Source organism: Saccopteryx leptura, chromosome 8, assembly GCF_036850995.1.
Source record: "Saccopteryx leptura isolate mSacLep1 chromosome 8, mSacLep1_pri_phased_curated, whole genome shotgun sequence".
Taxonomy (NCBI): Eukaryota; Metazoa; Chordata; class Mammalia; order Chiroptera; family Emballonuridae; genus Saccopteryx; species Saccopteryx leptura.
Genome location: NC_089510.1, coordinates 24208833 through 24225412, shown reverse-complemented (window position 1 = coordinate 24225412; position 16580 = coordinate 24208833). Strand labels below are relative to the sequence as shown.

Here is a 16580-nt window from a genome sequence, read left to right as displayed (position 1 = left end):
AAATTTAAAAGTTCAGAAGAAAGAATCAGAGAATTTAAAAAAGAGAGCGGTCTGAAGTATCAAATAATGTCAAGAGATTGAAAAGAATCCATTGGATTTAACAACCAGGTCGTAGCTGGTGTAGAACAACTGAACTGAAGGGTCTGGGCAGATGTCTTCTAATGGAAGACGTTAAGGAATGCATGAGAGGGGAGGAGGCTGAGACAGTGGCCATAATCCGCTGTCAACAGCTAAACTTGGGGTGAAGGGAAGGAGGATGGGTGCTGAGTGGCTGCAGGAAAAGGGCCTCGTTTAATATGATAGGCCTGACCTGTGGTTGCGCAGTGGGTAAAGTGTTGACTGGAATGCTGAGGTCACAGGTTCAAAACCCCGGGTTTGCGCAGTCATGGTACATACAGGAAGCAACTATGAGTTGATGCTTCCAGCTTCTTCCCTCTCTTTCTCTCTCTCTTTCTCCTCTGTCTAAAAATCAAAACTTAAAATCTAAATTAATAAATTAATAATAATAATAAGACACAGAATAATGTCCTCTCAAAGATACCCACATCCTAACCCCTGAAACTTATATGAATATTTTACCACATATGGCAAAAGGAATTTTTGAATGGGGAGTATATCTTGGAGTATCCAGAAAAATCACAAGATTCCTTGAAAAAGAGAGGCAGACTATCAGAGAAGATGCTATACTGCTGGCTTTGAAGATGGAGGAAGGGGGCCATGGGACAAATATCACAAACAGATTCTTTGCTGGAAAAAGCAAAGAAAAGGAGATTCTTCCCTAGACACTCCAGAAGGTATGCAACTCTGCTTACCCATTTAAGGCTTCTGAAGTCAAAACTGTAGGATAATAAATTTGTGTTGTTTGAAATCACTAAGTTACAGCAGCAATTTAATACGTGTGTATGTGTGCATGTTTAGGTAATGAAACCAAGTGTACTTATGACTTTAAACTTGCTTTTAAATCATAGCCCTAGAAATCGTATGTCTCTCTATATCCACCCCTCAGAGACCCAGCCTTTCACCCAGATAATCAGCAACCTCCAAGGCATCAGAAGATAGTAGCCCAACTTGACTAATGATCACAGGGTCTGGACCTCTGGTAGGCTAACCAAAACATCTGACGTAAGTTATGTTTCAGTTCATGAACCCTACAGTGTAATGACCTCCTGGCTACTTTCCCATGAGACCAGACAGAAAGACGCCTGGAAAGACCTGAGCTATCCCAAAGACCTGAAGAGATGGTCCATTACCTTTACCCCACCTCCAGCCAATCAGCTCCCAGAGAAAACACAGACCCCTAAGCCACCGTGACTTGTGATTTTGCCCTATGTAATCTGTCACCTACACATCATCAAGGAGTTGGGGCTTTTGAGCATTAGCTTTCTGTCATCCTCAATGGCCTCATTCATCAATACCCACTTCAATTCTCAGGTCCAGTGTTTGGCCCTGCTAACTCCAGGTGAATGAACTCTTCCTCTCTCGTCACAGAAAGAGGGGCTCGAGTATGTTTACATACTAAAGAAAGAACAGAAGTGGAGCTCTGAAGACAAAACAGAAAGATTTTTTAGTCTTGATAATAAAATTGAACAAAAAAATTTTAGGATAAAAATTTAGATTTATCCTTGCATCCGAGAAGTCCTCTCTTTGATCTCTGGTTAAATAACAAACTGAAGTTCACGAGGTAGTGAGAAGAAATGGAATAAAGAGCACAGGCACAAGAATGAGCCTTGGAAAAGGAAATGAACCCTTCTTACACTAACACAGAAAAGTATAAAACGCTAAGTATAAAATGAATTGAGGAGGGTAATTTACTAATCAGCACTTGTCTCCTAGGATCATAGGTGTTATTTACTAAGTACCATGTGCAGAGCATCAAACACGTGTAAATTTCCTTTCTCACTCTGGCTGGATAGCTTGGCTGGTTAGAGCATCATTCCAAAGCACAGAGGTTGCTGGTTTGATCCCGGGTCAGAGCACATATAGGAACAGACTGATGTTCCTCTCTCTCTCTCCCTCTCTCTCTCTCTCCCTCTTTCTCCCCCCCCACCCCAACTTCTCTTGCTAAAAATTAATAAATATTTAAAAATTATTTTCTTTCTCAACATGCTACAAGTCAGAAATTATACACAATTGACACACTCACATAAACACCTGCCAGAATTCCTAGGATTCAGTCACAAATTTGTCTGACTCAAAAGACTACATACTGAGAACAGGGTAGACACCACCATGCCAAGTGTTCAAAGGTAACACCCCCAGTAGTAAGACAGACCAACCCCACTGACCCCTTGATGCAGTGTACTGAGAAGGACACCTCACCCCCGTGGTATCTCTCTGCCCAATTAATGCAACAACGCCTTATCAAACCACAAGAAAACATCAAACACATTGAGGGGTGTTCTACAAAAAAAAAACCCTGACAAACTCTCCAGAGTCTCAAGGTGACCAAAGACAAGGAACGGCTGAGGAACTCTCACAGACTGAGGGACCAAAGACATGACAAGGCAAGGAGGACCCGGAACAGATCTCGGACAGAAAAGAGAAGGGCATTAGGTGGTAAAACTGCTGAACTCAGAATAAAGTCTATAATTTAGTTCACAGTATTGTACCAAAGTTAATTTCTTAGCTTTGACTACTATATTATGGTCTTAACATTAAAAAAAAAAATCCACACTATACTGCACTGCTTCTCTAGGAGAAAAACCCTTAACCACGGGTCTAGCTACTAGTCCACTCAAGACCGATTCCCATGATTCGAAGCCCAGGTTCAGATTTGATTGGCAGTTAACAATAGCATGCATGTTGCTCCTGCCTGACCTGGCATCCGGGTCCTGACTCCTGACCTGCACACACTGGTAGCCTAATTCCTGCCTTGTCCTTATTGACCACACATTCTGAATACTGCATCAAATCCCTAATCCCAGCTTTCCAGAATAAGCTCACTGGGAGAGAGAGCATCTAAGTAAGACAGATGAGTACACCGAAACAGTGTAGGATCTATTAGATAAGTCAGCAAATAATGTATTAATGAAAATAATGTATTAATAAACATCATCTTCTCTTAGTCACATTTGCAAACATACCTTCATAAAATATAAATGTTAAGAGGAAATTCAATAAGGAGCAGCATAGCCAAAAACTTTAAAAATATAAAACAACAGCTCATAAAAGCACAAAATTATATATATATTTTTTAATTTTTTTTTTTTTTTTGAGAGAGAGAGAGAGAGAAAGGAACATCAAGCTGCTCCTGTATGTGCTCTGACTGGGGAATCGAACCAGCAACCTCCGTGCTCCGGGAAGACAGACACTCCAACCAACCAAGCTATCCAGCCAGGGCTTAATTTCTTTTTTATTTTCAGAGAGAGAGAGAGAGAGAGAGAGAGAGAGAGAGAGGAGAGGAGAGAGAGCGGAGGGGAAGGGAAGCATTCACTTGTTCCACTCAGTCTGCATCACTGGCTGCTTCTCCTGTGTGCCCTGAACCCGTGATGTAGGGTATGGAATCTGCAACCTTGTTGTTTTGGGAAAACGCTCTTAACCAACTGAATAACCAGCCAGGACACTGATCTATACTTTAAATCAGTTTGCTCACCTCTCATTTATTCCAGTAACTGAAACTACTTCGTAATATTATTTCGGTTGATTATTGCTAACGACTGATCAAACTACATCCAATATTTTGCAAATATTTATTTAGCCACTATTATCATATAAATGAGGCACTTAACAACAATACTTAAAAGGTACTTTAAAAATGGGTGTTATCTAACTTGAATTCCTTTGAGAGTTAACTCTATCAAACACTGAGAGATATTAACCTATGCCTTCTATATTAAGCCATAATATAGATCAGGGAGGTCAATAGAAATATACTGTAAACCACATATATAAGTTTAAATTTTCTAGTAACCACATTTTTAAAAGATGAAAATAAAAAGTGAAATCATTTTAATATTATATCATATTTAATCCTCTGTATGCAAAGGTTACTTCAACAACTATTCACTCTAAAAAAGATACATTTACTTGTTTTCTTTTTTGTATAATAAATCTTCTAAACCCGCTTTATAATATGTATGCATAGCAATTCAGTTCAAACTAGTCACATTTCAAAAGCTCAACAGCGCCCTGGCCGGTTGGCTCAGTGGTAGAGTGTCGGCCTGGCGTGCAGAAGTCCAGGGTTCGATTCCCGGCCAGGGCACACAGGAGAAGCGTCCATCTGCTTCTCCACCCCTCCCCCTCTCCTTCCTCTCTGTCTCTCTCTTCCCCTCCCGCAGCCAAGGTTCCATTGGAGCAAAGATGGCCCGGGCGCTGGGGATGGCCCCTTGGCCTCTGCCCCAGGCGCTAGAGTGGCTCTGGTCGAGGCAGAGCAACGCCCCGGAGGGGCAGAGCATCGCCCCCTGGTGGGCAGAGCGTCGCCCCCTGGTGGGCGTGCCGGGTGGATCCCGGTCGGGCGCATGCGGGAGTCTGTCTGACTGTCTCTCCCCGTTTCTAGCTTCGGAAAAATACAAAAAAAAAAAAAAAAAAAAAAAAAAAAAAAGCTCAATAGCCACATGCGGCTCGTAACTACTCTATTGGACAACACATATTGAAATGCTATTAGGCTCAATACATTCTCCTTTCTTTGAACTCCGTCTTTTCTTTAAACAATTATTCCCAAGATTACACTTTACCTGCTAAGAGAAGCAGACACAAAGAAGAATGAATTAAACTGAAAACTCCTTTGAGGTGCAAGCTTTTTGGATGTTTTAGTTAAAAGGGTGCATGGTATTGTGACGTCTTCCAAAAACAAAATACATTTTTAAAAACCAGAAACAGAAAAAAAATTAAGGGACCATTTATTATGAATGTTACGCAAATTTCAGTAAAGACTGTAATCAGTACAGTATATAACAACCAAACACAACTTTGACTCTTATCAGTCAATCACATTACTTATATTTAAAACATTCAAATCCAGTTGAGTTAATAAAGGGGAAATAATTTTAAAAGTTTCATTTAAAGCAAATTTCTTTTCCAAATGTAGGCATATATTTTTTTTTCCTTATACAAGTATAGCTTTTCAGATTTATTCTTTAAAGAAATAGTTCATTCTTTTTTTTTTGTTGTTAAAATATTTTAATCTTAAAAATATGGAACGCTTCACGAATTTGCGTGTCATCCTTGCGCAGGGGCCATGCTAATCTTCTCTGTATCGTTCCAATTTTAGTATATGTGCTGCCGAAGCGAGCACAAGAAATAGTTCATTCTTACCCAAATATATACTATACTTGAAATGTTAACAACTAAAAAAACCCAAAAACTTTACTACAATTTACCTTTGGCCTAATTCTAAAGTAGAACTATAAAAAGTCCATATTATTTATAAAGAGTAACACACTTAAGCTTTCTTTACAGGTTGAGCTTCTCATTTCAAAATCATCATTTTCAGTGACTCCTTCCTCGCCCAGTGCCTGGCACGTGATATTTTCTCAACAAATATTTAAGAAACGAAGGAATGAATATCTAGCAACAGGCAATGAATATTAATAAATCTAGCATTACAAATAAAAAGTTAAGAATTGGACTCTTCCAATTAAAAAGACTAATTAGATTTTATAGGAAAATTGAAGCTATACTACTGTTTAAGGAAACACTTTCTAGTAGTTACTTGCATTTAATACAAAACTCCTAAGGCATGGGTATTATCACCCCTCATTTAACATATGATGAAGATGGGGTTAAAAATGTTAAAGCCATACACTATAATTATGAAGTAGCGGAGCCAGATTTCAAGCCCAATACTCAAACAAAACGTGCGTGTGTGCGTGTGTGTGTGTGTGTGTGCGCGTGTTGCAAAGGGATGTGTGAATGAAAAGTATATACTATGCTTCTCTACTTTAAAAAATTCCCATTATAAAAACGTCATTAAAAAACTACACAATGGACAGTTTCCAATTCTATATACACTTTTTAAAGAGATTTGAACCCACTTATATCATAACAAAAATAAACACTGTCGGTGAAGACTTAAATGCAACTAGAAAAAAGGTTGCATCCTCCTATCCTTTCCTCCGGGGACAAGTCAAACTGGAAGCGAAAGCATCCCCCGAGGCCTGAGACCGGCTCGACCAGGCACAGGGAGGGGAGACGGTCCCCTCCAACTCCCCGGCGCGCAGCTGTGCACCTCTGGAAGGGCCAGGCGCTCCACCCTACCTGACAGGCTCCCGCCGCCTCTTGAACCAGCTGCAGCAATTGGCCATCAGACTGAACATCCCAGGACGCTCCTCCCTCCGCCTCCCATCCGAGCCCGGAGCGGGATTGGGCCCCTCGCCGCCGCGGGCCAAGTCCCGAAGCCGCCTTCGCTCCCAAGAGACTCAACGCAGTTAGCCGCGAAGGAGAAAACGGGGGGAGACGAGGGCAGTCGGTCCGAAGACAAAGCGGGTATTAATGGCCCCGGCCCGCGAGCCGACAACTGCCCTTCCTCCCACAGACAGCCGAGGCAGAGGCGCAGATCCACAAACCCGAGCCAGCTTAGGGGGGCCGATCCGAGAAAACCCCAGCGTCGACGTGCTGACGTTTCTCCCAGGCGTGGACGGCCCTTCCCAAGCACCGCCCACGCACCTCTCCAATCATCGTCCGAGGGCCGGCGGCGGGGGCCTCTGAGTGGCTGAAAGGGAGGGAAAAAGGGGAGGGTTTTAGAAGAAGGAGGTGGAATTTCGGGAAGGGGCGGTTCTCGTTACTAGGCAACGGAAGCTAACAGTGTTGAGCTGAGGAATCCCTGACAAATCTCAGGCGAGGTTTACCTGGACGTCCATCCAAGTGTGTTAACAGCCGAGGCTGCTTGGTCCTCATCTGTCTCCAAATACAGCTGAGATCCAAAAATTTCGGCTCTTGTGCATGTTTTGTTTTGTTTTGTTTTGTTTTGTTTTACGCATTAGGGATGGGGAGCCACTGAGACTACGCCAGACTTAGACTGCACAACCATACAAACAATACACTGGGACGATTATGAGGACGAGAGAAAAACTTATTTGCTAATTATATCAGTAATTCAGATGAGTGGAGTTCTCATCTGTATAATGTTATTGCTGTTTGTTGCATAAAATTTGAAATGGAATTGTATATTTATTGTGTCGAAGTTATGATTACTAAAGAAATATATCATATATTCGTTGTAGAAATGTAAAAAAACAACCTCAAAACAGAATAAGATGAAGAAAATATGATCTTACACTGATGACCCAAAGATAACCAGTGTTAACATTTTGATGTATGTCCTTTACAGTATTCCTAGATACATAGATTGCTTGCTATTTGGTTTCTGCAGGATGGAGTTGGTGATCTGCTGGCTGTTTTATAACGTGTTTTGTTTTATTAAAGAGATATGTAATATCTTCATTTCTTTTTATATTCTTGGAAAAAGAAATAACAAGTACATTCCTATAGAAAAAAATCCATGCATAATATCTAGGAGCCTGTGTGTACATTTGGTGTCTACTAAAATATTTTCAAATCCTCATAAGAGGAGAGAGGCACTTGGGTAACCCAGTGTACCCAGAGGAAAATAGTAGTTTGAAACTAGAATAGATCATATTTAAAATTATTCTCTGTCATTTACTAATTTATGTAATACTAATTTAAACTCATATGCATCACTTACAGATTACTGTTTCTGAAACCAAGTACCCAACTATAAAATAATAATAACAATAATACTTTACAAGGTTGTTCAGATGATGAAGTGAGAGAAATAAAGCTCAAATGCAATTTCTAACGAATAATAGATAGCAGATTTTGAAGTTAGTGTCACCTGTCCCATGAACATCGATGGCACATATCCTCCTACAACTTTCCAAACTGCTAAGATCTTGTTCACCATTCTCATTTTTCTGCCTCGATACCTCCAGTTTCTTTCCAACTGCTCATGGATATATGACTTCCAGTTTTCCTAAACGAATCTGTCCTTCCTTATCAGTAGTAGATGCTGCCTCTATTATATGGCACTAATGAAGAATGTTAAATGATACCATCACGAATTTTCTTCCTTCCCGGTTATCCCTATTTCTTCTTCATTTCTAATATCTTAAAACATGTAACTCCTTTTTTTCCAAGGTTAACCACTTTCCTGGGACTTTGACAAACATCATTTTTCTACTTTTCTGAAATCCTGTTCCTTCAACTATTTCTTCTTGATTTAACATCTTGAATATATCCCTCCCTATTTTTTTCCTAGACTTCAGGCTAAATTTGCCAGGGTGGGATGAGGAAGAGGTTAAATAAGTCCACAATTCCTCAACTATGACCCAGGTTATTACCATTCTGCTGACTCTTTAATTTCACAACCCGCCTTCTAAAAACTAGTAGTCCACAAACCATAAAGCACTATTTTTGCTGTTCACTCTTTTTTATCAATTTACTATGATTAAGCTTCTGTCTCATCAAACTACTCAAAACACATTTTTTGATATAACTTATGTCTTCCTAATTACCAAATCAGTTTTTTTCACATCAGTTAATACTTTTAACTCTTCCAAAGCTCTTTTTTCCCTGTCTTTTCACAAGTATGCACTATTCTGGTTCTCTTATGATCTCACTGGTCATTTCTCCTCTAGCTTTGATATATATTTTACAAGATCTGACCTTATAGCTCTGCTTTCCTTAGAGAATGGTATCCCGGAGAATCCAATTATTACTTCTGTGCCCGAATGCCTTACTATATGGATGTTTCTTGAACATTTCTGGAAACATACCTACACTTTTTTTTCCCCAAAAATATACTCAACCCAGCTCTACTTTATGGCTTTCCTAGTTCTAATAGTGATACATTACCAAAAAATTTTCATGTCAACATACAGTTAGTCAGTTAACTAAGTTCACTATTAGTTTCAATATAGTAAGTGATTTGGTAAATGTAAGGGTTGCTCACTATTTCTAGTTCTCCTATCAAGCTCATGAAAGAGTTATTTCCACCTTCTTGAAATCATGAACCTGCTTCGTCCAGTGACGTGTGTAGTAGAGTGTCACTTCTTGGTGAAAGCACTTAAAAGCCTGTGCACGATTCACTAGACTTTCTCTCCTCCCTTGCAATATATAATAAATTGTGAAATCTTATGTTAATTTTAAGTAACAGAAAAATCAAAACATCATGAAATGTTGAGCCAACACACAGAGGGCAGCTGCTTGGAAAGTCCTACACTGGACTTCCCAGGAACAAGAAACTAACACTTGTTGTCTCAAGTCACTGTAATTTTGTGACTTTTATGACATTATAATTTAGTTTATGCTGAATGATGAAAATGGTCTTGCTGCCATCATTCTAGTCAAGAATCTCATTTCCTCTCCCAGGTATTATCAAAATAGCATCCTAAGAAATACAAATGGCCAACAGATATATGAAAAGATGCTCAGCTTCATTAGTTATTAGAGAAATGCAAATCAAAACTACAATGAGATACCACCTCACACCTGTTAGATTAGCTATTATTAACAAGACGGGTAATAACAAATGTTGGAGAGGCTGTGGAGAAAAAGGAACCCTCATACACTGTTGGTGGGAATGTAAAGTAGTACAACCACTATGGAGGAAAGTATGGTGGTTCCTCAAAAAACTGCAAATAGAACTACCTTATGACCCAGCAATCCCTCTACTGGGTATATACCCCAAAACCTCAGAATCATTGATACGTAAAGACACATGTAGCCCCATGTTCATAGCAGCACTGTTCACAGTGGCCAAGACATGGAAACAACCAAAAAGCCCTTCAATAGAAGATTGGATAAAGAAGATGTGGCCCATATACACTATGGAATACTACTCAGCCATAAGAAATGATGACATTAGATCATTTACAGCAAAATGGTGGGATCTTGATAACATTATATGGAGTGAAATAAGTAAATCAGAAAAAAACAAGAACTACATGATTCCATACATTGGTGGAACATAAAAATGAGACTAAGAGACATGGACAAGAGTGTGGTGGTTACCAGGGGTGGGGGGAGGGAGGACATGGGAGGGAGGGAGGGAGAGAGTTAGGGGGAGGGGGAGGGGCACAGAGAAAACTAGTTAGAGGGTGACGGAGGACAATCTGACTCTGGGCGAGGGGTATGCAACATAATTTAATGACAAGATAACCTAGACATGTTTTCTTTGAATATATGTACCCTGAATTATTAATGTCATCCCATTAACATTAATAAAAATTTATTAAAAAAAAAGAAACATCCTAAATATTACTTGTTTTTTTTGTATTTTCCAGCTTTATTGAAGTATAATCAACAAATAAAATCATATTATATTTTAACTGTATAATGTAATGTTTTAATATACATATATATTGAGAAATGATTCCCACAATTGAGTTAACACAATCACCACCTCATATAGTTACATTTTTGTTTTATTTTTTTGGTGAGAACATTTGAGATCTACACTCTGAGCAAATTTCAAGTGTACAATACAGTATAATTAACTGTAGTCATCATGCTATACATAAATCTTCAGAACTTATTTATGTTTTTCTTTTCTGCTTTTACTTTTATTAGCATTTATTTTATGGTGAATTTACTCCCAGACTATAAGTTTTTGTGTCTTCAGTTTCTTCTGGGATGTCTCTTTCTTCTGTGCAACTTCTTTATCTGATTTAGGAACATATGATTTTTATAGTAAGGATCATCTCAATATGAAAGGCAAAACCCATGTATGGGTTCTGTGCAGCATCTTGGGAGGTTTGTTCACCTGGACCAGAGAATCTACCTCTAAACTTTTTTTTCTTTTTTTGTGACATAGACAAAGAGAGAGAGACAGATAGGGACAGACAGACAGGAAGAGAGAGAGAGATGAGAAGCATCAATTCTTTGTTGAGGCACCTAAGTTGTTCATCGATTGCTTTCTCATATGTGCCTTGTCCAGGGGGTCTAGTAGAGCAAGTGACCCTTGCTCAAGCCAGCGACCTTGGGCTCAAGCCAGTGACCTTGGACTTCAAGCCAGCGACCATGGGGTCATGTCTATGATCCCATGCTTAAGATAACGACCCCGCACTCAACTGGTGAGCCTGTGCTCAAGCTGGTGACCTCAGGTTTTGAACCTACATCCTCTGTGTCCCAGTCTGACGCTCTATCCACTGTGCCACTGCCTGGTCAGGCTACCTCTAAACCTTTAAGTTCAGCATTACTCACTGAATTTTTAAGCACATGCAACACAAATTCAGCAATCTTTTGGGGCCACCAACTCTGTCCTGCCCCACTGTTCAGCTTGGGCACACCTTCCAACTCCACTATTGTAACAGAATGGTCCACATTGCTTCTGTAAAATGTCATCTTTCAGATACTTGATGCCTTTACCCATGGTGGCCTGAGCAGTTTCATGAATGTTTTAAAAGTGAACACAAAGAGTTGAAATTCTTGCTTTGTGTGATTTCATGGGGTTTTCTGGGTCAAGAGAATAGCAAACCATTTTTAGAGGTCACCTAGGGCTGCTTACAAGAAGAGAACTTTTCATTTTATATTAAAAACTTGTACTTTTCACCACCCTCTCCCCTTCCCATATCTCAGCCTCTGGCAATTACCATTCTACTCTGTTTATGTGTTTGATTTTTTAAAATTCCATATATAAATGATCATATGAAGTATTTACTTTTGTCTAGCTTATTTCACTAGCATATTACCTTCAGTTTCGTCCATATTGTCACAAATAGCAAGATTTCCTTTTTTGAGGGGGGAGGGTTGTCTCAATAATGTTCTATGATATAGGATATATATATATGATATATATTTAGTATATGTTTGGTACATATAGCATATAACTATATATTTATATATAATATTGGCATATCCATTCATCTGTAGATGGACACTTAGGTTGTTTTCATTTTTTGGCTATCTTGAATAAATCACTATCTCAAAGAGATATCATCCATGGAAGCACAAATATCTCTTTGAGATAGTGCTTTCATTTCCTTTAGTTATATAGCTAGTAGTGGGATTATTGGATCAGATAGTACTTCTCTCTGTACTATATATATACATGTAGTAATTCTATATATATAAAATTCTATTTTTAGTAGTAAAATATATAGTATTATATGTTATATATATGATTTGCATTGATTTTGAGGTAAAAATAAAAACTGATATTATAGTGTTTAGATTTTCTTTTTTATTTTGCATTTACTGTCACCCTTTTAGCTTTGGGGAGGAGGGTTTGTTGTCTTGTTTGGTTGGTGAAGGGTATGGAAAAGGAGGAACATTAACAGTTTTTTATACATAGAAACAAAAAGCACTTTCCTTTTCTGGAGACACTTAAATGTGGAACTATTCAGAATATGTAATATAGTAAATTTAAAAGTTGCATTTAAAATTTATATCTATCTATATAATTTATATATTTGATTTCACAACCCGCCTTCTAAAACTAGTGGTCCAGAAACCATAAAGCACTATTATTGCTGTTCACTATTATATATATATATATATATATATATATATATATATATATATATATATATATATATATATTTTAGTATCTCAGGGACCCTCTATACTGTCTTTCATATGGTTGCACCAATTTACATTTTTTTTTTTTGTATTTTTCTGAAACTGGAAACAGGGAGAGACAGTCAGACAGTCTCCCGCATGCGTCCGACCGGGATCCACTTGGCACGCCCACCAGGGGGTGACGCTCTGCCCACCAGAGGGTGATGCTCTGCCCCTCCGGGCCGTTGCTCTGCCGCGACCAGAGCCACTCTAGCGCCTGGGGCAGAGGCCAAGGAGCCATCCCCAGTGCCCGGGCCATCTTTGCTCCAATGGGGCCTCAGCTGCGGGAGGGGAAGAGAGAGACAGAGAGGAAGGAGAGGGGGAGGGGTGGAGAAGCAGATGGACACTTCTCCTGTGTGCCCTGGCCGGGAATCGAACCGGGACTCCTGCACGCCAGGCCGACGCTCTAGCCCTGAGCCAACCGGCCAGGGCCTACATTCTTACCACTGTGTACAAGGATTCCTTTTTCTCCATATCCTTGCTAACATTTATTTGTTGTCTAAATGTTACTTGGTTTCTAATCTTTCTCAGTTCCGATCCATTTTGTAAACATTTCACAAGGTAATGTTCTTAAAGTACAATCACAAAAATCACTAGTCTTTCTAAAACAAACAAACATAAAAATAACAAATAAAACAAGGTATGGTTTAAACACTTTAACTTGATTGTTTTGATCAAGCAAATATTTAAAGTTTATTGTAGAAAAATAAAATGTACTATAAGTCAGCAAAAGGAAAACAATCCATAGCCTCATTATTGGAAATAAGCACTGTGGATAGTTTGGCATAACTCTTCCCAGGCTTGCACTGTTAAAGTGAATTTAGTTGAATGTTTATGTGCCAGTCACTGTTTTGGGCACTAGGAATATAGCTGTGAACAAAGCAAAACAAATTCCTGTCCTCAAGGATATACATTCTAGAGACATAGATGAGAAGGCAGACAATAAATACAAGTAAATTAGACCATATATTACAGGGGTCCCCAAACTATGGCCCGCAGGCCGCATGCAGCCCCCTGAGGCCATTTATACGCCCCCGCCACACTTCCGGAAGGGGCACCTCTTTCATTGGTGGTCAGTGAGAGGAGCACTGTATGTGGCGGCACTGCAAAGCTCAGCGCTGCAAAGCTCAGCGTTGCTCACATACAGTACTACTTCCGGTGACGCGGGATGCACACATCATGGCTCTAGAAGCATGTCATATCACTTGTTACGGCTAGCAGTGACAAATATGGAATCGGACATTGACCATCTCATTAGCCAAAAGCAGGCCCATAGTTTCCATTGAAATACTGGTCAGTATGTTGACTTAAATTTACTTGTTCTTTATTTTAAATATTGTATTTGTTCCCGTTTTGTTTTTTTTACTTTAAAATAAGATATGTGCAGTGTGCATAGGGATTTGTTCATAATTATTTACAGTCTGGCCCTCCAACGGTCTGAGGGACAGTGAACTGGCCCCCTGTGTAAAAAGTTTGGGGACCCCTGAAGTAGAAGATCTTAAAAAGAAATATAAAACTGGGTAAGGGAATGGGGCTAGAATTAGGACTGGTAATGGGATTAGATTAGATGTTAAATTTTAAATATGATTTAATTGCATATTTAGGATTGTATCAAAAACAAATTTTGGCCAAATAAAATTGACTAAGTGTTCATTGATACTGAGCTAAAGCCAGATGTCACCATCACAGAGTGAAGTTCTATGGTAAATCCAAAAATGTGGTAATCAAATTTTAGTATTAAAAATTTCTGTATATACTTTTTCACACTTTGACATTACAATATAGGTATGATACATAATTTTTCAGCATTGCTGGCACTGTGATACGTATTTGTGATATTAGAAAGATATTCATTTTTTTAATTTTCCCAATTTTTTATTTTCCCAATTTAAAATATTTTGTGTATATATATGTATATATATACATATATATAAATATATTTTTGTAATACAGATCAACTACTAAGAAAAATAGAATTTTTTTCAAGGGATAACATTTTAATTAAATGTGGTTCAGAGTTAAGTTTTTTCTACCATAAAATTCAATTACAAATGTTCCCCTGTGAATGGTGATCTGTAATGAGATTTTCTGTATTTTTTTGATTTTATCTCTTTTAAAATTTTGGTTTTATCAAAATCATTGGTACATAATCACACATGCAGCTGCAAGTTCACTCCAGCATTGTTCATGGTGGACAAGACAAGGAAACAACCAAAAAGCCCTTCAATAGAAGATTGGATAAAGAAAATGTAGTTCATGTATACTATGGAATACTACTCAGCCATAAGAAATGAAGACGTAGGATCATTTACGACAATGTGAATGGACCTTGATAACATTGTAATGAGTGAAAGAAAGTAAATCATAAAAAACTAAGAAATGTATGATTCCATACATAGGTGGGACAAAAAAAATGAAACTTATGGACATAGATAAGAGTGCAGTGGTTACCAGGGGGAGGGGAAGGGAGAAGAGGGAGGGTATGGTGGGAGAGGAGGGGCATAAAAAAAAACAAAGAAGGGTGAAGGAGGACGATTTGACTTTGGGTGATGGGTATACAACATAATCAAATGTCAAAATGATCTGGAGATGTTTTCTCTAAATCTATGTGCTCTAGTTGACTAACATCACCCCATTAAAATTAATTGACTAAATAAAACTATTAAAAAATAAAGAAAAAGAAAAAGAAAAAACCTTCGTTTTATACTATTATTTTTTAGAACACCACCTTCATTTGTGACTTAGGTAAAATATTAAACATAAAAAATCAGATTGTTCTCCAGCTAATTAACAAATACACAAAAACAAATAGCTATGTTATACTAAAATTAATTAAAACAGCAGGATAACTGTACATCAAAAATAAACAAATTGCCTGAATCTTGCCCTTACAAAAATAACCTAATTCAAATCCCAAAGTCACTCTAACTTTTCTTCCCATCTCTGAATTTCTAAAGCACACTTTCTGTAAATCATAACACACTCTTTTTATTGTCTATATTTCTTTTATACAGATGGGCATTTCTTATATCTCAAAATAGTAAGTTCCTTTGAGGAGACAGATTCACAGAAACAAACAACCATCAAAAACTAGTTGGCATTTATTTTTTAGCAAGCTTTTCTCTATGATCTGGTTGGAGTGAGTAGGATGATGTATGTTGGTGCTAAGATATGAACTCTAGGAGTGTAAACTACAAGTCACAAAACAGAGTTAATATCTAATAGGTTTCTGCCTAGACAAAAGGGCTAATATAGCTTTGACTTGTAAATACTAAAAGCCAAACCACAGTATAATTCTCAACAGTACAACATTTAAATAGAAAAACAAAAAACCCAACACACATGCATACTTTATTGTAACCAAAGACTAAATAACAATAGTAACTACTACTGTATTTAGTGACAGCAAAAACTACTCTATTTAATGTCATCAGATTTTGTAGGTAATGAATAAGCCCTAAACAATATGCTGAAAATATGATCATTCAATCCAAAAAAAATCCTGATATTGCTTTCCTGTTCATTGCGAAGAAGATCCTCAAAAATCTTTGCTAACTTTTCTATCTTCCTTTGCAGCATGCCTGAATTCTGCTTAATCCACAGTAGAGAGTCTATTCACTTTCAGCTGATGTCTTTGGAAACGTGAGATTTTTCTTTTATTCACTTCTCTGTTTCTCTGACATTCCCCTGTTCATGTTCATTACAGTCTTGCTTTTCTTTCACTTCTTTTTAATGTCTGTACTGGAGGTGATTTGTTATGAATGTTACTGATTTTCAGTTGTGGAGGTTTTCCTTCTTTGTAAAATTTTGAGATCAAAGTTGATATTCTACTGTATAGCCAGTATCTGTGGCTGCCATCAAAGCTGCCTGGCCAATTCAGGTTCTCATTTGATTCGGATAGATGGTAAAGAAGTAACTGAGCCCAAAACTGGTGATCCATTTTCCTTTATTCCAGCTCGCACCCAGCAAGCGAGTAAAAACACACACTGGGCTCCAAAAGCCACTCATTCAACGCTCACAAAGCTACTGACTCATCCGAGTTTCCTAGAATGAAAGGTTTCCAC

General features: G+C 38.3%; 1 protein-coding gene and 1 non-coding gene across 4 annotated transcripts in view; both read right to left on the bottom strand.

Moving 5' to 3' along the window:
• ARL13B (ADP ribosylation factor like GTPase 13B) overlaps positions 1–6516 on the bottom strand; it is a 78457-nt gene extending 71941 nt beyond the window's left edge. For all 3 annotated transcript variants that reach the window (XM_066347577.1, XM_066347578.1, XM_066347580.1), the window contains exon 1: positions 6196–6516. In XM_066347577.1, the coding sequence (XP_066203674.1) occupies positions 6196–6254 (59 nt within the window). In that variant the 5' untranslated portion in view covers positions 6255–6516. The remainder of the gene's footprint in view (positions 1–6195) is intronic.
• Positions 5127–5233, bottom strand: LOC136380192 (U6 spliceosomal RNA). Its single transcript, XR_010746868.1, has one exon. It is a non-coding gene; the product is annotated as a U6 spliceosomal RNA (small nuclear RNA).
• Positions 6517–16580: the final 10064 nt, after the last annotated feature.